Here is a 26100-nt window from a genome sequence, read left to right as displayed (position 1 = left end):
TCTCAGTATCAAAGAAGGTTTCTGAGTATTGATTCTAAATCTCTCTCATTAAAATAAAAGTAATTAGAACTACTTAAAAAGTCACATGATCTCTGTCCTATGCACATGGACAAACACACAAGAAAAGGTATTACATGGGTTATAAAAAATTGTGTCTCTAGTTCAGCAAGTCCAAATTCAATTTCACATAATCACTCTGAATAATCTGTCAGATGTTAAGAAGATGTTGTGTCTCAAGTAGACTTTCAAGTATGTCTCCAGCAGATTTGGAGTACTGATTATTGATCACCTCCTTGCAAAGAGTCAGACATGACTGAGCAACTAACACAAACACACAACACAACCCTATAGTACACAATTTAATTTCCATTATCTCATAGATGTCTGCGTTATCCGTTATTGAACATTAGTCTTGAACTGTCAGGCTAAAGTTGACATTAACTAAAGTTTGAATTTAGTCCACAGCATCTATGCACATGTGTTTGATTTGTCAAAACCCAACAGCATAATGTTTCACATATTTACTCATTTTCCTTTGGTGCTGTTTGCCATGTGTGCGTTTGCAAAGTGAACTAGCTTTGTGAATGGTTATAGAGAGAAAAAAGAAGTATGTAAAGAGAATAAATAATAATTTGCATCTTTAAAAAATACATAGTGTTTCTGTCTAAAAATATTGTGTGATGAGGAAATAGGTCTGAAACAAGAGTAATTCTTTTTCTGTGAAGCAACACTAACCTTGCAGTTTTTACTCAGCTCCTTTGCGTAAGGATGGGTTCTTCCCCCCAAATCTTGGAGAATTGTAAAAATTGAGATGAAAAGTCAACTCTTGAGCGGATGTATTCCTTTACCCCACCTGTGTGTAACTGTCTACTTCAGAATGCTTTATATCCCCAAAGTGCAGCCATCTTCTCTAAGATAACAATGCTTCTAAATGCTGCAACTCAGGAGCATACCAAAGTATCATTTAAAAATTAGTCATAATTTTAACAACACTCCCCCCATTGCTGCATTTTGTTTTGTTTTCTGATTTTTTAAACTTAATTCTAATCTTTAGTTTTCCAAACTGAAACCAAAGAAAATTTACTTCTATCTGTATTTTTTGTGATAGAGATGAATGATATTTTAACTCTACACCAAGTCTTCAAATTTCTTGTGTTTTCTTTTCTTCAGTGAACTTACCTCTGCTTTCTCATGTTCCCCATTAGAAGGGAAAATAGCTCTTCTTTCTTATAATTATCCTTTTTTGTAATTTGGTGAACATGCTTCTCTATGTTTGATTGCATTGAACATAGGAGAAAATTAATCTAAATGCACTTTATACTCTTTAATATCTATTTCCTCATTTGTCTCCCAGTTAGACACTAGGATTCTTGAGACTAGGAAACATTTCTTATTCATTTTGTATACCCAGTCCCCGTCTGATGTATACTTTATCATATATCAATTCAAATTTGATAAGCCAGTGAATAACTTCATCAGGTCAAATTGTAAAACATTGGCTTTTACAACTAATCAGGACACTGAGGTTTTTAAAGAATTCCTCATTGATCTTTCTCCTCCATTCTGAAGGTACCAGAAAGGTACCAAAAACTCCACAGTATTAGCTCCCAAATCTGTTTTCATGAGAACTGCGGTGGCTCACGGCCATACACACACAGGCTGATGTTAATAAACACGAACTAGAGCAGATTGTGACTGTTCTCATCCTTGAACAGATTAAACAAGGCCAGCTGCAGTGAGGGCACTTTGCTATAATAATCCAATAAATACTTTTGAAATGATGCTTACTTTTGTCTTTTGCATTAAGTTCAAGAGTAAAGCCAAGTAGAGTGGAAAATAAAGAACACCTCCCCTTCCCCCCGATACCAAGCAAAAATTCCAGAGATTTTGCCAAAACTCCGCATAGATTTATCACTTGTTGGGAGACTTTGTGCAGAGAACTACAAAATCTCCTTTACATTCTCAGGGCCAGATGTTACTGTCAAATTGTAACCATTCGGGGCTACATGTGTATACACATTGCACCGTCATCTCTGAGTGCACACGGGAGGGACAAGACATAGAAGTTGTGATCCAACCTAGGCTTTTTCTGAGCTGAAGAAAAATTGACATTAACTACTTAATTATGGTGGATATATTCTCCTTTACGAAGGCCTCCCACCACTAGGAGGCAGGATCCTTCTCAGCTTGAAGAAGCTGTCAATACAGAAAGACTCTCAACCCAATAAGAGTGGTGTATGCAATAGGCAGGACTTCCCTGGTGATTCAGATGATAAAGAATCTACCTGCAATGCAGGTAAGCCAAGGTTCTATCCCTGCCTGGGTCGGGAAGATCCCCTGGAGAAGGGAATGGCAACCCACTCCAGTATTCTTGCCTGGAGAATCCCATGGACAGAGGAGCCTGGTAGGTTCCATTGGGTCTCAAAGTGTTGGACACAACTGAGCGACTAACGCATTCATTAGGCGAGGCATTTGTATAGCTACAGCTAAGTTTCATCCTCACATTGTTGAACCAACATTTGATCTGAAATTCTTCAAACTCCAGACACATCGTCCTGTCTAATTAACAGAAACATTCCTCGAGTGCTTAGCCTCTCTGCTGTGTCTGACTCTGCGACCCCATGGGCTGTAGCCCACCAGGCTCCTCTGTCCATGGGGATTCTCCAGGCAAGAATACAGGAATAGGTTGCCATGTCCTCCTCCAGGGGATCTTCCCAACCCAGGGATCGAACCCAGGTCTCCTGCATTGCAGGCAGATTCTTTATGGTCTGAGCCACCAGGGAAGCCCGAGGTGATTCCTTAGGTAAATCAAATAACTTTTTGACCACTTGGTGTTAGAGAATACTCTGAACTCAACTCCCCTATAGTGATGTCACTGAGAGTTGACTATTCATTTTTAAGTTTGTTTTTATTTGCTTATCTATTTTTGGCTGTGCCATGCAGAATATTAATTCCCCGACCAGAGATTGAGCCCATGCCCCCCACAATGAAAGTGCAGAGCCTTAACCACTGGACCACCAGGGAAGTCCTGACCATTCATTTTTAAATTGAATTAGAAGCCACCATGGGCTTCCCTGGCAGCTCATTGGTAAAGAACACACCTGCCAATGCAGAAGACACGGGTTTGATCCTTGGGTCGTGAAGACCCCCTAGAGAAGGAAATGGCAACTCACTCCAGTACTTTTGCCTGAGAAATCCCATGGACAGAGGAGCTGGGCAGGGGGTGGGGTGTTGGGGTGGAGGTTACAGTCCTTAGGGTCTCAAAGAATCGGACTTCTTAGTGACGAAACAACAAGAAGTCACCTCAGGCAGAAGACAAATCTGATTGCACTTGTGTGGTTACAAACATAATCATAAGCGCCTCTGTTTCAATTAAGCCATAAAGGACTCTTTGGGAAGTTTAAAAACAAATATCTTTTTTAGCAGGATACCATATTTAATTAAAAATTTTAAATAACTGAGCTTATCCTGTGAGCTGTTATTTTGTGAGATGTGAAAGGCCCCTAAAATGTAACTTTCATTTAGAAATAAGAGTTAATATTTTAGGGGCCATTCACATCTCACAAAAGAAATGAGGATTTTAAAAGATTTTTAAATTCTTTAAAATTTAAAAATCCCCTAGTAAACAGCTAGGGGATGGATCTGTCTTGCCCTGTACTGCTATGAGAATGAAAGAAGGGTCAACATGAAAAAAAAGAGTATGTGCTAGGGAACAGAGGTACCTCTTAACTGAACAATGGTCTTATGATTTTAAAAGCCAGTGGGCAAAACCATCTATTGCTAGCTGGCAATAAAACAAAGAATATAATCAGATTAAAAATTTGCTACTTACATAAAACCAAAAGACCCATTGCACGGAGATCCAGTAAAGGACTGTTTTCTTCCGAAGGTCAACTTAAAACCCTTTGCATAATAATCATCCTTACTTTACTAAACATTGTACCTCATTTTTTAAAACATCAAGATGTTAAGCCCAATTCAAGCTTCTTTTCATTTAATGTTTAGGTTAGTATTGAAGTAAACTACTAATGTTCAGGTTCTTTATTATGAAGGATTTTCTTTCAATACCTACTAGAAGGGGTGGCTTAGCAGCCTAGGCATCAGTTTTAAAATACCTAGACTCCCTGGAACCATAGGCTGGATTCTCAGGAGGACTGGGGAGCCCCTTAATTATGCTGAAATAAATTTCCTATACCAGTGTCTTTTTACAAAATCTTAAAAGCCAACATACTCTGTGGACATTAAGAATTCAATCTTTTTTCCCCTTTCATTTGGAGAAATACTGGTTTGCTGTATGATCTCAGAAATCCAAAAATAGGTTCTTTCCTTTTTCACATTCTTTGCACAATCTAGTTTAGTATGCTGTCTCCTAAGCTATTTACACACTTTAACAGTAGTATTTATTTGCTTAAAGGTTGTACTTTCAATTTGGCTGGACTAGTCCGATGTAAGGTTTAACCTGCAGAAAACTGCATATTGACGTCCCCGTGATTAGAGAGGGCCCTTCTTATTCTTTTTATGATTCATTCAATCGATGGGTTTTTTAATTGTCTTCACAGTTTTATTTAACATTAACTTAATTCAAAGCATTTCTTCAAAGTCCTTTGTTGTTGATATTCTTTTGTTCTGGGAGGAAGCTCTCTTCCACCAATTGTATTTCAGAAGTTAAAATGCCACTGTGGAATGAGAGAGTTTCATTACAAGCTATTTGAAAGGTGTAACCGTCTTATAAGGAACTCAGAATCTCAGTGCAAGGCGCGGTTGACATGCCAGGTCTGCAGAGCACCTAAACTGTGCAGACTTCCCCAATGGACAGACTTAACTAAAGTGGAACCATCAGAACTGTCTAAATCAGCAACTTGGAGGGCTTTGCTTATCTGTTCAGCAGCACCCCCCCATAAGAGAGAGGTCCTCGGACCCTCCACAGTAGGTAATGATAGAAGAATCTCCAAGTGGGGAGGGGAGCAGCTGACCTTGTGGGACTGAGTCCTCCCCCCAGGTTCACTCCCCATCGGTAGCCTAGGAGAATCAGAGCTGGCCCTGCTGATGAGACCCGGGGCCTTCCCGGCTGTGGTGGCCTGTGGAATCCCGAGAGATCCCCAAGAGCAGAGTGAATCTGGAGGTGGGAACCAGAGTCACGAAATAATAGCTTCTCCTCCGGGGCTGAATCAGACTTGACTTTTGCTTTTTTAAAGAAAAGGTTGAGAGCAGGTTTCCTCAGAGCATTATACAGGGGATTAAGAGAATTAGGAAACCCCGGTTGTTGTAGTTTCAGAAGATGATCTCAGGGAAGTTAATTAAATTCCCTCTGCCTTAGTTTCCCTCTGAGTGAATGAAAATAACAAGTCCTGGGTCCTTCCCGTCACAAGGATGCTGATTTTTAAAATAGGCTTTTAGCTTCTCTACAGGAAATGCACGTGCAAAATATGACTCACTTCTTAAGGTGCAGGGAAATATACTGCCAACCACATTAGGTCCGTCTGCACAGTTGCTATAAGTCAGTTTTTATTAAAGTATAGTGGTCGACCGTGGTTTCAGTGACAAGAGCCCTGAGGGGCACCTGATTTCTAGGTGTTTAAGCTAGCAAGCGCCCCGAGGAAGATAAGAGATTTGCAGCTGGGTGTCCCCGAAGATTTTCGGACAGCAGTTTGTTTCCTCTCACTTTTTATGAATGGCTGTAGTATTGTGCTTCCGTCTGCATTTTCTCCCAAAGCCATTCATAAAAATAAAAAACAAAACAAAATAACAACAATGGAAAACGGCGGCGGCGGCGCAGTCTGGAGCCACTGGGTGCCAGCGGCTGGGCAGGCATCCCGGCAGCCGCGGCCCCGACCAGCACTGAGAGTCCTCAAGGGTCTGTTTGTTTGGTGGTCTGAAAAGTATGAAGTGCTGTGTGGAAGGGCAGCTGGAAGAAGTTCTGTGACACGGACTAGGCCGGGAGCCAGGGCTGGCAGGGTTTCAGACATTGTCTTTCCCCTCATTGAAGTGTCAGGACCTAATTCATGGAAAATTGGGCGAGCTGGCAGCCCTTTCAGAGGATTTCATTGAGCCCCGCAGTGTGCAGGAGTCACATGAATGCGGGCTCCTCAGCCAAGAAGGGAGGGGGACTTCTGAGCAGGAGGAACCAGTCAGCCTGCAAGAATGTGTGGGGATTTGAAACGATCTGGGAGTAAGCAGTGTACAGGTGTAATCGGCAGGGAAAAAAAGGGGGAGGAAGAAAAGTGGTCTGTTCTCACAAACGACTCTTTTGAAATGAATACTCTCTGAGAGCTCAGAGAGTATTCTTGAATCCTAAGAGGCAAAGAAGTCCTAATCATTCTCGGTTGGATTCCACCTGGAGAACACATCATCTCAGAACCTGGGCTTTTATGATGTCATCTCTACTGTGATTTAAAGTCAGAGGGAAGAACTTTTGGGTTTGTTTTTTTTTTTCCAATAAACAAAAGTATTTTGCCTTTCTTTTGTGTTTATCTTGTTCATCTACAAAAATAAAAGCTCTGATTTTCTTTTTTTTTTTTTTATAAAACATGTCCACTACAGCAGCAGTAAGACATGACACCATCACTAAAAGGAAGGAAAATGAATAGAAGTTCTACCCCTTCACGATAGGAGTGGACTTACCTTAACTTCTGTTATCTGGGAGAACTGTAGCAAGTTTCTTTCTTTCATTTGTACCACAGAAGCGTGTCATTGCCCACATCGGGGTGGTGGTTCAGTTGTATTTGCAAATCTCAGTGGTGTGTGTGTGCATGCTAAGTCGCTTCAGTCATGAAGCGACCTACTCTTTGAGACCCTGTGGACTGAAGCCTGCCAGGCTCCTCTGTCCATAGGATTCTCCAGGCAAGAATACTGGAGTGGGTTGCCATGCCCTCCTCCAGGGGATCTTCCTGACCCATGGATGGAACCCACATCTCTTATGTCTTCTACAATGGCAGGTGGGTTCTTTATCACTAGCACCACCTGGGAAGCCTAGATAGAATAAATAAATAAGGCTTATATTCAAACATGAGAGTGAGTGCTGGAAGTAATTCATTAAAAATTTGTGACTTCATGGGACTTGCCTGGTGCTCCAGTGGTTAAGACCCCATGTTCTCAATGCAGGGGCCACAGGTTCAATCCCTGGTCAGGGAACTAACATCCTGCATGCCCCAAGGTGCACCCCCAAGAAAAATGGGCCTCAGATCCACCTTTTACAGCAACAAAGAATAACTTAAATGTTTTTCTAATATGCTAAATATTGGACAGCTAACAGGCTTGACAGAAAACAGTTTGCTCAGATAGTTCACTCAAAAAGGGGGACTTTGCACTACATCCAGAATTAGAGATGATAGAGATTTGCAGATACAGATATGACAAAATATTCTGTAAATGGTACCATCAAGAAAGCAAATGAACCCACAGAATGGGGAAAAAAAATTGCACATCAGATTCTGATAAGAAACTTGTATCCAGAACATATAAAGAACTCTTATAACTCAATAATGAATAGACAAATACAGTTTTTAAAGATTCGAATAGACATTTCTCTAAAGAAGATATACAAATGACCAAAAGGCACATGAAAAGATGGTCAACATTATCAGCCATTAGGAATATTCAAATCAGAACCACAATGACATTCGCCTTCACACCAGCAGGATGTAAAAAGACAGTAGCAAGTGTGGGCATGTATGGGGAGCAATTGGAATCCTCCTACATTGCTGATGAGACTATAAAATGATGAGGCTGCTTTGGAAAACTATCTGACAGCTCTTTAAAAAGTTTAACAGTTAACCTCTATGACCCAGAAATGCCACTCCTAGTGTATACCTAAGCGAAATAAAAACTTGTACACACGAAAACTCATACATGGATGTTCATAGTCGCATCATTCATGATAGCCAAAAGTTGGAAACAACCCAGATGTGCATGAACTGATGGATGTGTAAACAAAATATATCCATACAAGGGAATATTATTTGTCAATAAAAAGAAACAAATTACTGGGCCTTCCCTGGTGGACCAGTGGTTAAGGCTCCATGTTTCTAATGCAGGGGGTATAGGTTCACTCCCTGGTCAGGGAACTAAGATCCCACATGCTTCACCACCAAAAGATAGGTAAATAAATAAAATTATTAAAAAGAAATGAATTACTGATACATGCTATAGCGTGAATAATCCTAGGAAACATTTTAAGTGAAAGAAGATCGTATATTGTATGATTATAAAAGATACAAAAGGCTATGTTTATGTGACATGTCCAGAATAGGCAAAGTTACAGGTGGTACTAAAGATAACTAATCCACCTGCCAATGCAGAGATGCAGGTTCCTTCCCTGGGTCAGGAAGATGCCTTAGAGAGAGAAATGGCAACCTACTCAAGTATTCTTGCCCGGGCAATTCCAGGGACAGAAGAGCCTGATGGGCTACAGTCCGTAGGGTTGCAAAGAGTCAGACATGACTGAACACACACATGTAGAGACAGAAAGTAGATTAGTAATTGACTGGGGACTGGAGGTTGGCTAGAGGGGGAAGACGGAATGGGAGTGGGTGATAATGGATGGGTTTCTTTCCGAAGAGGTGAAATCTTCTAAAATTAGTGGTGATACTTGTACTACCTTCAGACTATACTAAAAAGCTTAGATGTATACACTTCATATGGGTGACTTTTGTGGTATATAAATTATATCTCAATAAAGCTGAGTTTTTTTTAAACAAAATTGTAACAAATTAAGCCCTTTCACTTCCTAAGTTTTGTGATATGCTAGCTAAAACAAAGTGAATAGAATAGCAAGTTTATTTTGATGTAACTGCTATGTATTACAGACCTTAGTTGGGAATTGTTTTAAACATCCTTTAACCTGAAAGAAGCCATTTGAACTTTGAAAAAACTTTCGTCTTCGCAAACAAGTGTCAATATTTAAAACATGTATACTTAATTATTCTCATTGTGTGTGTTTCCTTTTAAATTATAACAATTCTTTTTTTTTTTTTCTTTCTTTCTTAGCCACAACAAGTTGTTCAGAAGAAGCCTGCTCAGGTAAGAGACAGTCATTGTGATTTTTTTCTCCCAATTAATGTAAAAAGGAAGACAAAAAAACTTGACCCCAAATAATCTTTATTTAGTCTTTCTCTAGTTTTGATTATGTCAGCATTGTAGTGTTCTTGAAAACTGATTGTATCCTTCAGACATAGTCAAGAATATATAGTCTGAGGTTTTCAAAAATTCTGAAAGAAGCCAAGACTTAAAAGTATACAAAGCAAATAAAAATACTTTTAAAAATAAACCCTTTTAGTGCCTCATATAAAACAAATACTTAATCTTCTGAGGTGTTTCGCCAATACTTAAACATCAAATTTTGTCCTTTTCATCTAACGATCCGCATCCCATTGACTCAATACAGGACTTGTTGGCTGCAAAGTATATATCATCATCCATGACTGGAAACATATCTGTTCATTGACTTATTCCCCCCAAAGAGGCTTGGAAATTGAGAAATTGTTACACTAATTTTGCTATTGATGAATCTCCGATCTTAGCGGAATGAGTCTCTGAAGTCTTTGGCAACATCAAAATTAGGAACCGTCTTTACTTCTCTTGTTCCACATGCCTGGAGTTCCTTGTCCTAATTATAATCTGTACTTAGAAGCATAAGAATCATGTTTATTAAGAAAGTATGCCTTGAATAATAAATTAAAATATAAAAATGTCTAGCTATTCTCCCTTTTGGGGTCGAAAGAGATGCACAGGAGACCTAGGTGTATCATGTAGAACCTACCGAAGTAAGTTATTAAGCAGTGTCACGGGTGACCAAGTTCTTTGTTGATCTTTCATATAATTTATCTGTAGGATCCTTTCCCTAGAATTCTCTAAAACTGTACCTTTCACCCTGTTCTCCTGGGACAGTGTTGGTTTGCATGGAAAAGACAATCTCTTGTATCTACGGTTCTTTGCAATTGCAGCTTGAAAGAGAATTGAAGCTTCTAAACAAATATAAGCATACAGGAAAAATGTATCTGAATAATTACACACGTGCTTTAAAATAAAAACAGTTTCCGTGAACAAAAAATCGTAATCATAGCTGTTCCCTTTCCTAAAAGCCAAGAGTGGTAGGGAACACTAAAAATAAGTACATGATGTTTCTAAGCAATATTAAACAGAACAAAATATAAACAAAAACTTGACATTTTTAAGTAGGAGATCCCAAATATATTATCCTCTCATTCTTCACTAGCAGGGAAATCAAGAGAAAATGAATTTATAATTCTGTGCATTGGGATCAAAGTATATTCCTGTGTTCACTGTTACATCATGGGCTGTGAATGACAGGTTCATAGTCTTAGGTGGTCTGTTAAAGCTTTGATTCAGTCTCTATTCTTGGGGTTGTAGGGAAGATAAGGCAAACAAAACACAGTCACTGCATATGAGAAATGTGTAATGTAGTTCAGAGGTTCTTAGCCTTGGCTGCATGTTGGAATCACCTCCAGATACCATTAATATAATTATGTATATCCAGCTGTATATATTAATATACGCAGTTGACCCTTGAACAACATGGGTTTGAACTGTGATGGTCAACTTAAACGGGGATTTTTTTTTCACTAACTACTACAATACCACAGGATCCATAATTGGTTTAATCGGTGGATGCAAAATCACGGGTATGGAGTGAGGACCAACTATATAGGACTTGAGTATCTAAGGCAAATCCTGGAATCAGCCCTCCTCAGATACTGAAGGACTGACAACTATAAATGTGTGTCCATCCTGAACCCTAGCCAGTGGTGTATGCTGGAGCCAGCAATTATATCTCTACCAGATTCTATATTTAGTGATGTCAAGTAGGTGACTTGAAATCCATTTTGGTGGGAGTAGTTACACCATGGAAATTGAAATATACTACAAGTCAGGACTTTTATTTTCCTGGAGAGCAAGTTGTTGAACTTTTACCTGCATACCACTGGCCCCACCCTTCAGTGATACTGATTATTTGGTCTGGAAGCCCACGCATTAGTATTTTATGAACTCCTCGAGTGAGTCACGGAGAAGGAAATGGCAACCCACTCCAGTGTTCTTGCCTGGAGAATTCCGGGGACGGAGGAGCCTCTGGGCTGCCGTCTATGAGGTTGCACAGAGTCTGACATGACTGAAGCGACTTAGCAGCAGAAAGTGAGTCACGTAGAGCCATGGATGAAGATACTCAGTGAACACACTTGAGAAGACATTTGAACATTTGTTGAGCAAATGAGTGCACAATGCGAGTCTATATGAGGCACAGCGTGATACAGATGAATGAGTGCGATGCCCTGTGTCGCCTAAGGGGATGATCCTCAGAAGAGTTTTGATCTTGTTATTGTTTAGTTGCAGAAGGGAAAATGAAGGCATAGATTATTCTTTAGGGAAAGAATAGAAGATGTTTTAGATGAGATGAATGGAATATTCAAAAGTATAGAGGCAGAGACAGGAAAATCACTGGTGGAGGTTATCCGCTTGGCTGAAACTGATTACAAATTGGGCAATAATACACCAAGAAATGATGTAAGTGACATCAGACATTTTTGTCCCAAGAGAATCAGGAATATCAAAGAAGTCACAGATGGATTGGGTTGGTCCTCGCTCATCAATCTTGCTGTGTTACAGACCATGCTCCAGATTTGCCCTTGAAAAGAGAGTTTAGACACAGAAAAAAGAACATGACCTCATTCGGCTTCCTAATCTATATTGCCTAAGGACACAGTGATGAATTATATAAACATGAGGACTACACGGAAGTTTGTGGAGGATAATGTAAATTTTACACCACATTCAAAAGAATCTCTTTCTTTTCCATCTGTTTCTGTCAAAATACCCTCCTGGATGGCTTTTCCATGTGGCAGTCTGGATTAACTCAGGCTTGTATCCTTTCTGTCAACACTACTTCGAGGGGTTACATTCAGATTCTGTTTTGAGGTGGCAAAAATTTTAGCACAATTAAATATTTTACATCCAAGAAAAGAACTCAGCAGTGTATAAGGCGACGTAGGTTTTGCTCTCTGGCCCTGTCAATGGATGAATTAATCTCTCTATTCCCTATTTATCTATCTATGAACTGGGAAAATAACAGTGCATCTTCATGTACTCCAAGGAACATTTTAAGAGTTGTATAAATTCCAGGGAATATTATTACATTATGACTTATTTTGGGATGCTTGGCTTTTCATTTCTAGAGATTTGTATTCTCAAAAATATCCAAGGTCTAATTAGTTCAAAACTACTATCCTTTTTTTTTTTACCTCGAGTGTTTTCACTGCATCTTTTTAAAATAAAGGATTTTTTTAATGAAGGGAAAATTTTATGGTGATTTCTACATACTATCATTAGGACTAAAGCACTTGGCTTGTATGTAATTCCATGAGTATAGAGTTACAAAGACTCTTCTAAAGTATCCTAATGGTATCAAATGCTTGTTGTCATTGTTCAGTCACTGTCATGTCCGAGTCTTTGCGACCCCATGGACTGCAGCACGCCAGGCTTCCCTGTCCTTCACTATCTCCTGGAGTTTGCTCAAACTCAAGGCCATTGAGTTGGTGATGCCATCCAACCATCTCATCCGCTGTCACCCTCTTCTCCTTCTGCCCTCGCTTTTTCCCAACATCAGGGTCTTTTACAATGAGTCAGCCCTTCATATCAGGTAGCCAAAGTATTGGAGTTTCAGCTTCAGCATCAGTCCTTCCAGTGAATATTCAGGGTTGAATTCTTTTAGGATTGACTGGTTTGATCTTCTTTCAGTCTAAGGGACTCTCAAGAGTCTTCTCAAGCCACAGTTCAAAAGCATCAATTCTTTGGCACTCAGTCTTCCTCATGGTCCAACTCTCACATACGTGCATGACTACGGGAAAAACCATGCTTTGACTAGACAGACCTTTGGCAGAAAAGTGATGTCTCTGTTTTTTAATATACTGACTAGGTTTGTCATAACTTTTCTTCCAAAGAGCAAACATCTTTTAATTTCCTGGCTGCAGTTACCGTACACAGTGAGTTTGGAGCCCAAGAAACAAATGTCACTGTTTCTACTTTTTCCCTATCTATTTGCCATGGGATGGCAAATGATGGGACCAGATGCCATGATCTTAGTTTTTTTCATGTTGAGTTTTAAGCTTTTTCACTGTCCTCTTTCACTGTCATCAAGAGGCTCTTTTTAGTTCCTCTTCACTTTCTACCATTAGAGGAGTAGTGTCTGCATATCTGAGGTTGTTGATATTTCTCTTGGCAGTCTTGATTCCAGCTTGTTACTCATCTAGCCCGGCATTTCACGTGATGTCCTCTGTGTTTCAAGTTAAATAAACAGGCTGACAATATACAGCCTTGTCGTACTCCTTCCCAATTTTGAACCAGTCCGTTGTTTGTGTCCGATTCTAACTGTTGCTTCTTCTTAAATTTCCTCAGAACTTTGGGGATGCAAATTCTTGAAAATGGGTTAAAGAAAGTCATTCATTCTAAGGAGCCAAATTCAGAATTAGGCTAAATCTCAGAATTTAGATGTGCATATGGATATATAAGTACATACATCAAAAGAGGGGGAAAAATTTTAAGGAAAACCATTCTGCAGAGGTTTGTGCTTGGGAAGTCCTCCAGGTGCCATCAACTGCAAACCTCAAGTGTGTGTCATGAAACCCTGATGGGAAAGTTAATAACCTTAAAAATCTAAAGGGGATGGTCTCTAATATTTAACATTAAATTTATAAGTTCCAAAACCAGTGAAAGCTAAGCTTCCTGGAGAATTCTTATTTTCATTTAAAGTGATAAAGTAAGAAATTAGCTAATTTCCTAGTTTTTTAGCCATTGATTGCTAAAAAAAAGCAGTTGATTTCTCAGCCACATTGATTACATTCTCAGTCTGAGTAGGAAATTGGTAGGTTTTGTTGCTGCTGTTGTTCTTCTTATAAAAGAAGCCTTATAACATATCGGGTTATTATTGATAGAGGGGCCTTTGTTTCTCAAGTGTTAATTTTCATAAGAAAAAAAAAATCTCACTCTATCTCAGAGTTTTAAAAAGATTTTGTTGATTTATTAGCTATCTTACTGTTTCTTGATTTCCGCCTTTTAAGATTTTAAACTGAAATTAGAAGTGAGTCCTTATATATAATTCAGATATTTTTTTATCTCACGTGAGCCCTACTCAGAAGGTAAAAACGGCTTTAAAAAGTCCTAAGTTCTCCTTCCTTTCAACCCAATTTCCTCATTGTTGTAGAGCCCTGGCAAGCTACACCTCTAGCAATTAAGACAGGTAGAAACCTGCTCCTTTTCAGCTTCCCAGTGAGAGAACTGGAAAGTTTTCAGTTTCTAAGAGACTGGAAACAAAGCTTTCTGTTTCGAAACAGAGCTTTTACCGGCGAGTAACATCGTTTGTGGGTGGTGTGTGTTGGGGCAAAGAAATCTAAGCCTTGGTTATCATGGGATTTTCCCCCCTTTAAAAAAAAAGAAAAAAAAAAGAAGTTGAATGCTTTTACAGAGACTTCAAGGGCAGTTTTAAGGATGTTTATATTTCAGACAACCTAAACATTGTTTGGAGCAAAATGAGAGATTTCACTTTGGGACAAGCAGGTTGATGAATTGCAGTCAGCATCTTGTTCTCAAAGAAGGCATTTTTACTGGGGGCTTTTAGTCTAGACATACAAAGGAGGAAGGAGGAAAAAGGGAGAGTTCTCTAACACTCATCTTTTACGTGGTATCTTGGCCAGTGCAATAAATAGTTCATCATAAATCAGACTTGCAAAAAAGAGTCACTCTCTACTCACTCAGAGAGAATAGTGATTTATGCTGCTTAAGTCATAAAGAGTACTGATTTATTTGTTTTCCAAATTATGCTCTTTCAAGCTGGTAAAATAGTTTGTGGACCAGTAAATGTTTGGTACCAACTGGCAAGACATAAAGAATTATATAAAAGTCCACCTTGAGTGGGACTGTTTTGTGTATAGGAAATACATTTTTTATTTAACCTCTGACCTCTGACATTGCAAAGGTCAAGGAAAAAGAAGATCCAAGTAGAAGGCAGCATTTAACTCTTATAATAAAGTAGGTAACTCAAGGAGATATAGCACATGGGTAGGGCAGAGGAAGCATATCAAAATGATCATCAACTGTAAACATATGAAGTCATTAGCTTAGTTTTAATAAAGGAATATTGGCGAGATGAAGTCAGCTGTTTCTTGGCATGGGATGTCTTACAGAAATGACATAAACGTCTAACAGAAGTGAAAGAACATTACTCAGTTTGGGGCATGACATAAAACTCCAAAAGGCAAAATATAGTGTTTCTGAACTTGACAGCTTTCCTATAAGAGTTTTTTGTTTTTTTAATATGATTGCCTTTAACTGTGTGGTAAAGCCTGTGGATTAGGCTAAAAATAAAATGGCCATGTCTGTCTGCTTTCCTTTGCATATTGCAGAGTGCTTTTCCTATGCATTTTGATGTGAGTTGTATAAAAAGCTATTATTTATTCAATATGTAAGATTTCTTCTATTATCCAAACCCAAATTAATATGAATAAATAGTAACTGGCTTAAAAATACTGTCTTTCTAAGAAAATCCTTAATGTTTGAATAGAAATATGTTGGTTTGTCTAAGAAACTTCTTTAACTTTGAGGGAATGTTTGCTGGACACGGAAATGTTTATATTGAAGAATTATTTAACTTACTGTTATTATTGATATTTTCATAATCATCTTCAAAAGTCTTGTCTCAGGATAATAAACAATGTTTGGTGCAATAATGATTAAAACTTAGAAATGCTCTGTCTCCTGGCAACAAATACAAATTATGGACAATTTTATATACATAGAAAACAAAGAGAAAATGCTTCTGCTAACCTGAGCCATCAGTAAACACATCCAGAATAAAACCATTAAGCAGCTTTTAATCTATCCATTTTAAAACTACTTTGTAAAAAGAAGAACATTTCTCAATAGTTTTGGAAATGTTGAAATGAATTTCTTTTTCCTGAGTGGTTCCTTCATATAGAAATCTTTTTGCTGCATCTTTAACTATTTTTTAAATATGACATTCCTTCAATAAGAATTAGAAACTGCCAGACACAGGAGCCTGGAGGGCTACAGTCCATTGGGGCGCAAAGAGCCGGGCACAACTGAAGCAACTTGGGATGCAGGCATGGAAAATTGATGAAGCTTGTGATCCTCAGAAATCATGACTTACAGGATCCAGAAATCTGCAGTTAATGAGTATGAAAGTTGCTCAGTTGTGTCCGATTCTTGCAATTCCATGGACTATACAGTCCATGGAATTCTCTAGGCCAGAATACTGGAGTGGGTAGCCTTTCCCTTCTCCAGGGGATCTTCCCCACCCAGGGATAGAACCCAGGTCTCCTGCTTGCAGGTAGATTCTTTACCAGCTGAGCCACAAGGGAAGCCCCAAAAATTTGCATTTAGTTTATATATAAAATGAATTGTCTATCTGAAAAATGTGATTCCCTCCTGAAGATATTTTTAAATAGTCTTCCATCCCAGAAAAGAATTTGTAGTATCCCAGAGATGAATGTTACCTCTCTTTGCAGTATTTTCAGTGATGGAACTCTGATCAGAGGCATGCACGAGACAAACAGGAGTGTATTACAAATCTGAGATGTCATATTTTCTTTTCTTTGGGAGGCATTCTTTAGTAACAGGTTTTTTTCCCTTTCTTTCATAGCTATCTATCATTGAACCACAGATAAATAAATAAACAGAAAATGAGTAGCAATAATTAATCATCATAGCTCCACACTGTAGTCTTACAGAATTTTCACTCTTTTCTCAAAGTTTTCCCATTTCGTTGTCACATTTTTTTCTCACACCCTGCTGATGGGTATTATCATTATTGTGTAACACAGTGAGAACAAGCCACAAATTGTACACACATTAATGCTAGGGCTGGTGCCCATGGTCATTGATATCTAGGATCAGCCTTCTTTACTGTAAACATCCCCCAGTAAGACCTTTAAAGCCCCCTCCTCAGTGGTAAAGAATCTGACTGCAATGCAGGAGATGGGTCAATCCCTGAGTTGGGAAGATTCCCTGGAGAAGGAAATGACAACCCACTCCAGTATTCTTGCCTGGGAAATCCCGTGCACAGAGGAGCCTGTTGGGCTACAGTCCATAGGGTTGTCTCAAGGCAGACACGACTGAGCACCTGAACACACAATAAGATCTTAAAACTGACTTTTATTAAGTTGATGGTAACACATGCAACGTAGATGCTTGTATATTTTTACATACATAAGACTAAAATTAACAAAAAGATAAGGCACCATAAATATCCCAACTTCTAAAGCCTCCTTTTGAAAAAACATTTCCACCAGAATGCCTTGCACTTGCCAGATCATAGGGTTTATATAGGTTCCACTGAACATGTTTTTTTTTTAATGTGATATAAAGTTTTCCTAGTTGAAGGAAATAATCACTTTCCATGAAGTTAAACAGCCCCAATCCATTTTAAATTAAAATATCTGACCAAGAAATAGAAAATGTCCAATTTGTGGTCTCGTGGGTCACTTAGCTGCAGATGGAACTTGAAAACTTGGTTTCTGGTCTCTGCTGCAGAGGGAGGGGAACCCATAATTTTTGTTCTAGCGGGACTGGCTTGAGATATTCACGAACATGAAAAACTCTTGAGTGTGTCACTCCAAGTCCTTAAGGAACTGAACATACTAAGATGACAAAAAGAATGTCACTAAACCGTAACTACTCTTTCTAGAAGACTAGGTATTGTTTGGTTTACTAGCAAGATAGCTTAAATTACAGATGTATTTGTAGTCTGCAGCACTTTCTAATAAGAGTCGCAGAATTCTTTGCAGTCGGGGGGTGGGGGGGGAATAAGGGTATATTAAAGGTGACATGGACTTCTGTGACTAGCCTTCCTTACTACACACACAGAGGGGCATGATGGTGACAGCACCCCTGCAATTTGCAGGGAGGGTATTTCCATTTCTCGGTTCCACTGAAAATTTGCTGGCCCCCTTTCCACTGCAGATCTTCTGTTTAGTCTGCATCTGAAAATTAAACCCAGAACTTCAGCTCTTGCCTTAAACCTTTCCTCCAGCGCATACCCTCACCCTTGCCTGTGGTGGTAAGATCTATGTTTAAACGCCTAAGACATTGAAAAATCCCATCCAGCATGAGGGGATCAGGGTGTATATTGGGATGTCTTCTTCCTCCTTTTGAATCAGTAAGCAAAAGTGCATCCAAGGGTATATGCCATATGCATCATGCTGAACAAAATCAAAAGAATGGGGAGAGGTGAGAACTGTCTTTCTAGGTTTTAGTGGGGTTTTTTCCCCCAAGCATAATGAAAGCAATGAAAGAGTTACACTTATTAAATTCCTTTTGGGGGGAACAAAAGAAAAACTTTAGGCAAAATGAGTACAGTTTTTCCAGCAGTCATAATAAAAATATAGTTCTCCAACTCTGCCTACTTTCTTTTCCCTCTCTTCAGTTTTCTGCCAAAAAAATCCACGTGTTTCACCCCCATGTGGGGCAGCCACAGTGGTTTTTGTAAGGTAACTGAGTGGATGGCTGGGGGCTGTTCAGTGTTTAGAGGCCTTAGTGGCTGGTACTCATAAAAATGTCACTGTGCGCTTTCACTTTGAAAAGTCCTTTTATCCTACATTCCTGAAGCGCCATTCCAACAGTAAGCCTCCTTGACCAGACTGCGGCTGCCTGGCTTTCCCACCTCGCCAACCAGCCCCTAATGAGACGTGGAGAGTGCTTGGCGAGTCTTTCAACCTCCGTATTGCCTCAGAGCTGCCGTTGGGGGGCTACCCAAGCTCAAATATCCTTCGGCCATATGCAGCGAACATGAAGCAATTTAAATAAATACTTCAAGTTCCAATCTATTGTCTACAGCAAATGGCAGTGTCTTTTAAGTTACTTAGGAGGATTGAATCTCAGGGGTCCCTACCAGCTACCCTGCTATAAAAACAAGATTCCTGGGGCATGTCAGGACCAGATGTGTCTTCCTTTCATCACTGGTTCCTGTCTGTCCACTCTGCACCACAGAAGGGCCCTGTGTGAAGTCTGGTCAGCAGCTGAACATGGATTTTCTGACTCCATCCTTTTCTTTTTTGCTATCCTGGGTGTCCGTTGCTTAGCTCAGGCTTCCTCTAGTTGTGGCAAGCATGGGCTCCTCTAGTTGCAGCGTGAGGGCTTCTCGTTGTGGTGGCTTCTCTTGTTGCAGCACAGAGGCTGTAAGACACACAGGCTTCAGTAGTTGTGGTTTAGTTGCTCTGAAGCATGTGGAATCTCCCTGGACCAGGAATTGAACCCACGTACCCTGTATTAGCGGGCGGATTCTTATCCATTGTGCCACCAGGGAAGTCTTCTGACTCCATCTTCATGCATCCGCGACCCAGATGGTTCCTGAGAAGGGAAAATAAGAACTCTTCTCTCCCAGGCTTACTTTGCAATCTGCTATTGAATTACCTGCCCCAATTCAGGCAATGAACTGCAGAACCAAAAAAAAAAAAAAAAAAGATTTTTCTTCTCTTAATTACACACATACTTTCTGCCACAGCAAAAGGCCAGGTTACTGGAAGGGTGAGAACTGGGGTTTGCAGAGGTGAGAGCTGCCGCCTCTCACCTGCACCTCCAACATGATCCACTTGGCAGCCATGTCATCCTTTAGAGGTTGGCCAGTCAGGGCTATGCCAAGAAGAGAGAACTCTCCACAAACCAAACATTTGTGAGAACCTTCATCCTGAGCATGTGAGAGCTACATGACTTCCCGAAGTTTGACCGAGTGAGGCTCCCACCCTCTGGCATCCTGGTTAGAAACTCGGTACTAGCAGCGGCATTTCAGTTTCCATGGAAAAAAAGCAACTCTCCATGTTGTGTTAAGAACCATTAAGTAAAGGAAACAATATAAGGATGAGGGACTATCATTTTCAGCTGAATTGTGTCTAAGGGATTTAAGTAAACCACTTCCATATCAGGAGCTACAAGAGCTCAAATCAAGCAGTTTCTGGGAATGTTTTGAAAAGCTGATCACATCCCATCTACCGCAAGATCTTTTTGTAAGTTCATGGCCTGAAAATTTGATTTTCTTCTGGATTTGGAAGACCTTTTTCCAGATAGTCTAGAAAAATTGAGCAGTTAGGAATGGAATAATTACAGCTTGATCTGTGGCTCCAGGGGCCTTCCAACTTGACAGCCTTCTATTAATTTGTTAACCAGAAGAAGCAATCAAATCTGTCTGCCAGCTTGTATGCCGTAGCCTGTTTCAGGGTAGTCACCTAAGTCCATACCTCCTGTCCTAATGAGAAGTGAATCCTTTGGGGATGATTGAAGAGTATATCTGCCGAACAACTTAAGTGACTTTCTGGAATTTAAATATTAAGTGTAAAGACAAGGTCAAAGGGCGGCTGAACATTGGCTCATCTGTCTTGCGTCCGTCCGTGGCTTTGATCCCCTACCATCCTCCTTTATGGCCGGGACTCCGTCCATGGAGAATCTCAGGATCCTGGCCTGTAGCCTATCAAGAGGTATAAACCTGCTGCTTAAATATGTGAAGCCCAGTTTGGGCGTTGGGAGCAGAGGGGAGGTGGCTGCAAACGTTCCACGTTTCCTACATAACCCAAAGCAGACTAAACAAAACCAGTGTGAAATCTCATGACTTGATGCTGCAGTGGTTATATTTTTTAAGCTGTAATCCATTCATTTGTATGTGTGTTTATTCCCAGGATTTACAGCTCTCTCAGTCTTGGGTGGGGGGAAGAGAATGTTTGAAACCTTTTGCAAAGGGTTTGCAATAAGCAGTGGCCTATTAAGGCTCAGGATACAGTGTGTGAGTGCGTGTGCATTCATGTGAGCCTGTGAGTGCCCGTTCATGTGGGCTTTTTTCCCCCTCCCTTTTGCTGCTTTTACGCAAAAGTGTCACACATGGTAGCATTTAGGAGTTCTTTCACAGCTGAAGTGTTTCAAACACTAATGAATGGAAGTTTGGTCATATAATGCAGACAAGCTTTAAGGCATGCGTTACTGAATGGTGTACTGTAGTGACCTGGGAAAGGAAGAGAGGTATAAATTGTGTCAGTTAGCCACCCAGACAAAATGAAGCCATGTGGAAAATCAAATCTATTAAAGTATGAAGACTGTTATAAGCTGTTTTAAGCTGGCCATTCTTAAAGTTTGCTGCAGGAATAAATGTTTACCTCTTCTCCCAGATCTTTTTCACATGCCGTCTTATGAGACGGTGTACAGCATTTGATAAAAATCATCCTGTCACTGAGGACGCTTTTATCAGAAATGTTTATTGTCTCCGCTTTACCACCCATGTCCTGAAAGGTACTGCACATTTGTTAAATAAGCAAAAGGAAAGAGAACTTTACAGCTCAAGCCGGCTTGCAGAAACTCCAACAAATTCCAGAGCCATAAGGAATCAAAAAAGGGAAAGAGAAGGGGGGATTAGATTTATGAAGAGAAGGCCCTGCAAAAACACATATATTAGATTTTCTCTGTTTGGTCAGCCCACCATTAAATGTTTGGTTGGTGTGGATTTAGTATTGAGATTGAGCTGTTAATGGCAGACTGTGGTCATTGTCTTACAGTGTGTTTTAATAAATACAAGGAGGAAATCCATTTGGAAAGGAAGTGAGTCCTCAGCTCTTGCACTCTTTCTCAGGCTCTGCCTTCATGCTACCTCCCTCACTGTGGTGGCGGCATCTTGGTCACACACGAGTGCCAACACCCATCTGACTCTGCCCGAAGCCTGGCTGTCCTGGCCCTGCAGCTTTGGGTATATGAGTTCTTGCACCTTGATTTTCTCACCTGTAAAATGGGAATAATACCAGCCAGTCCCCTAAAAGCATCATGTAAGCACCCTAAGAGCATCAGCTATGATTACCAATATCTGCAGGACACGTTTCCTTTGTGTCTGAGGAATGGATCCCCTTCACTTGATTTGCTGGTTTTAAAACTGATGACTGGTGAGCCATTGGGAAAAAATGTATCCATGTCTTTCTTCCTCTCTCGCTGGTGAGTAAGCTCACACGGGCCTGACATTCTGGATGGCAGACAATTGAATCTGCTGAGCAGTCGCCATGATGTCAAGCCTTAAGTCAACAGTGGCTAATGACGGCTCTGGGAAAAAACAACACCTTGATTCTTCAATTATGGTTTAAGAAGCCCTGGGAACGAGGGGCTTGCCAGTCACCCGCATCCTCTTTTGAAGCCAGCATCATGTGCTGCAGAAACAGGTCACCTCTGAGCGGTTTGTCAGAGCAGGCCACAGAGTGTAACGGTTGTGACTTTTGTGTGTTCCAGGAGGAGACTGAAGAGACATCCTCACAAGAGTCTGCGGAAGAGGATTAGGGGGCGCCAACATTCAATTTCTACCTCAGCAGCAGTTGAATCTTTTGAAGGGAGAAGACACTGCAGTGACCACTTACTCTGTCGCCATGGTCTTTCCACTTTCATCTGGGGTTGGGGGTGCGGGGGGCGGGCGGGGCGGGGCGGGGGTGGGGGGGGAGAAGTCACGTAACCTTAAAAAGGACTATATTAATCACCTTCTTTGTAATCCCTTCACAGTCCCAGGTTTAGTGAAAAACTGCTGTAAACACAGGGGACACAGTTTTAACAATGCAACTTTTAATTACTGTTTTCTTTTTCCTTAACCTACTAATAGTTTGTGGATCTGATAAGCAGGAGTGGGTGGATGAGAAAGAAAAAACCTCTGAATCGGGTTTAGTCAATCACTGCACTGCATCCAAACCAGAAATGTGTCACCCCCGTGACACTGGGCATTCCTCCAGGCCAGGCGCAGTGGGAAACACTGGCCGCCTCAGACACCACCCAGCCCGCTCAGTAGTGAAGCTTCTCTGTAGAACACCAAAGATAGGACTAGCTACTATTTCTCTTTTTCATATAACCTTGTAGACACTTACTTGATTTTTTTTTAATTTTTACTTTTATTTCTAAGTGAGACGAAATGCTGATGTATCCTTTCATCCAGCTTAACAAACCAGAAAAGGTGATGTTCACTTTTCAAAAAGGGAAGTACGCAAACTCTGATGGCCAACTCCTTTATTTATGGATGCCACCGCATATCTGCAGGAGTAATAAATTTACTCACAGCCCTTGTTTTTTTTTATTTTCAGGAACCCTCATCCGGGTAGAATCTACTTCCTACAGAGCCAAATGCCATTTAGCAATAAATCACACTTGTCAGCCTCAAAGCATTTTTAAGGAACCTAGACAAGTAAAATTATCCTCTTTGTAATTTAATGAAAAGGTACAACAGAATAATGCATGAGGAATTTAACCTGGATTATGAGGGGGAGGAGCGAAATCCAAATTTCTTTTGCTATAGTTTATACTACAATTTAAAGGACAAAAAAAAAAAAAGCAGGCTCTCTCTCTCCTCTCTCTCTTTCTCTCTCTTCATTGTTTATCAGTTTCCGTGAAAGACCTAAATACCACTTACCTCAAATGAAGCTTATGTGTTACGTCAAGTAATACGTTTTGACATAGGATGGTTGAATGAGGTGCTTGACCTCAGCTCACCACCTCTTCATTCAAACTGCACTTTTAGCCAGAGATGCAATACAAACCCACTGCTCAATACTACCTCTGAATGTTACAATTAATTTACAGTTTAGTACTTATTACATGCTGCTATACACAAGCAATGCAAGAAAAGAAAACACAATGGGTAGGTGATACAAATCATCTACAGTTCTTTTTTATCCACTTATTTACAGTTAAAGAAGCAGTCTCCTTACTGTGTTTCAGCATGGCTATGTATTTTTCTATGGGATTTTTTTTTTATTAAAATTTTACAAATACTTGTTTCAGCTTCTCTGCTAGATTTTCTACATTAACTTGAATTTTTGTTTTTAACCAAGTCGCTCCTAGGTTCTTAAGGATAATTTGCCTCCATCACACTACACATCACACAAAATTTGACTGTAATGTTTAAATATTACCTTCCAAGTTTGTACCTCACATGAATTGTTTAAGGAAATGGACTAATTGACTTGCAAAGACCTACCTCCAGACTTCAAAAGGAATGAACTTGTTACTTGCAGCATTCATTTTTGTCAATGTTTGAAATATTTCAGACTGCAGCTAACCCTCATCAAAACTATTTTTGTAAAAGCCTTTTTTGATAGAAAGGAACACGTTTTTACATACTTTTTGCAAATAAAATAAAGCCAACCTTCAAAGAAACTTGAAGCTTTGTAGGTGAGACGCAACAAGCTCAGCTTTTGCATGATGCAATCAAAAATATGTTTTGAAGATTAGTTGACTATGAGAAAATGCTTGACAGATATTTTCATGTATTTTACACAAATGTGATTTTTGTAATATGTCTCAACCAGATTTATTTTAAACGCTTCTTATGTAGAGTTTTTATTCCTTTCTCTCCTAGTGAGTGTGCTGACTTTTTAACATGGTATTATCAACTGGGCCAAGAGGTAGCTTCTCATGACGGCTTGTGTCAGTCTGGCTTTTAGCACTGATGCCAAATGAAACTCAAAACCATCTCTCTTCCAGCCGCTTCAGGGAGGTCGTTTCAAAGGCTACGTACCCCTCTGAGATGGGCTCACTGTTGTGAATCACCAAAGGAGCTATGGAGAGAATTAAAACCCAACAGTACTGTTAACTATGCATTTAATAAGCAAATAAACAGTGGCTCATACAAATGGAAGTCCCACTCCTTATCTTGGGTTGGGTCTTTTGAAACCTCACTGGCCAGCAACTGAAGCAGTTGCTCATGTTGGCCAGACTCAGAACACCCAGCAATTTCCATCTCTGATGAAGTTACTCTCTTATTTCCTATATGTTGTACAATCAAAACACACTACTACCTCTTAAGCCCCAGTATACCTCATTTTTCATACTGAAAAAAAAAAGCTTGTGGCCAATGGAACAGTAAGAACATCATAAAATTTTTATATATATAGTTTATTTTTGTGGGAGATAAATTTTATAGGACTGTTCTTTGCTGTTGTTGGTCTCAGGCTAAGTAAGACTGGACATTTAACTTTTCTACCATTTCTGAAGTTAGGTATGTTTGCAGGAGAAAAGTATCAAGACGTTGAACTGCAGTTGACTTTCTCCCTGTTTCTTTGAGTGTCTTCTAACTTTGTTCTTCATGTAGAGTTGCTGTCTATGATTGTACTTTGAATCGCTTGCTTGTTGAAAATATTTCTCTAGTGGATTATCACTGTCTGTTCTGCACAATAAACATAACAGCCTCTGTGATCCCCCTGTGTTTTGATTCCTCCTCTTTGTCATGACTCCATTAAATGAGTAATAAAGTTTGGTCAAAACAGGTGAAGGAGAGAGACATTCACAAGTCATTTTGTTGCACTTCCCACACACTGTGCACCCACACCTCTGCACACACCAATGTAAAGTTTTCAAGCACAGTCACCCTCCGAGAGTTCCCAATCCACAGACTCAACCAAGCACGGATTCCCTAGAGCCGGCTGCATAAAGTCATTTCATATAAGGAACTTGAGCATTCTTGGATTTTGGTATTGGGGCTTTCTTGGTAACTCAGCTGGTGAAGAATCCTGCAATGCAAGAGACCCACTTTCGATTCCCGGGTCGGGAAGACCCCTTGGAGAGGGGATAGGTTCCCCACTCCAGTGTTCATGGGCTTCCTTGGTGGCTCAGATGGTACAGAATCTGCCTGCAATGCAAGAGACCTGGATTCAGTCCCTGGGTTGGGAAGATCCCCTGGAGGAGGGCATGGCAACCCACTCCAGTATTCTGACCTGGTGAATCCCTATGGACAGAGGAGCCTGGCGGGCTACAGTCCTTGGGGTCGCAGAGTCAGACACGACTGAGCAGAGCATAGGGACCAAGCCCACGCCCCGAGGACACTGAGGGAGGGCTGCATCGAGCTTCTTGAATCAGCTGTCCTAGATTTACATTTCATCATCTGACATTTAACTCCACAAAGATGATCTTCGAAGAAATCTAAAGGAAGAATAACCGTAGTTTAAAACCAGAGAGTCTTCACTGAAGGCTTGCATCTGCAACGTTTGTAACCGATCTGTCACTTATCTTTAAATTGATATCTGTAGAGGTCCAACAGTTCGGTGAAAAAAATAAGAAATGAAAGTCACAGAGTGTCTGCCAAAC

At 40.2% G+C, this 26100-nt stretch overlaps 1 protein-coding gene across 1 annotated transcript in view; it reads left to right on the top strand.

The window, feature by feature from the left end:
• Positions 1–22420, top strand: part of HMGA2 (high mobility group AT-hook 2) — a 140692-nt gene extending 118272 nt beyond the window's left edge. Inside the window, exons 4-5 of the mRNA XM_065934697.1 lie at positions 8986–9018; positions 22270–22420. Coding sequence (XP_065790769.1) covers positions 8986–9018; positions 22270–22317 — 81 coding nt within the window. The 3' untranslated portion in view covers positions 22318–22420. The remainder of the gene's footprint in view (positions 1–8985; positions 9019–22269) is intronic.
• Positions 22421–26100: the final 3680 nt, after the last annotated feature.

Source organism: Muntiacus reevesi, chromosome 4 (genome assembly GCF_963930625.1).
Source record: "Muntiacus reevesi chromosome 4, mMunRee1.1, whole genome shotgun sequence".
In the NCBI taxonomy this organism is placed as follows: domain Eukaryota; kingdom Metazoa; phylum Chordata; class Mammalia; order Artiodactyla; family Cervidae; genus Muntiacus; species Muntiacus reevesi.
The sequence above is the reverse complement of the archived record's forward strand: the minus strand, read 5'-3'. Positions and strand labels throughout refer to the sequence as shown.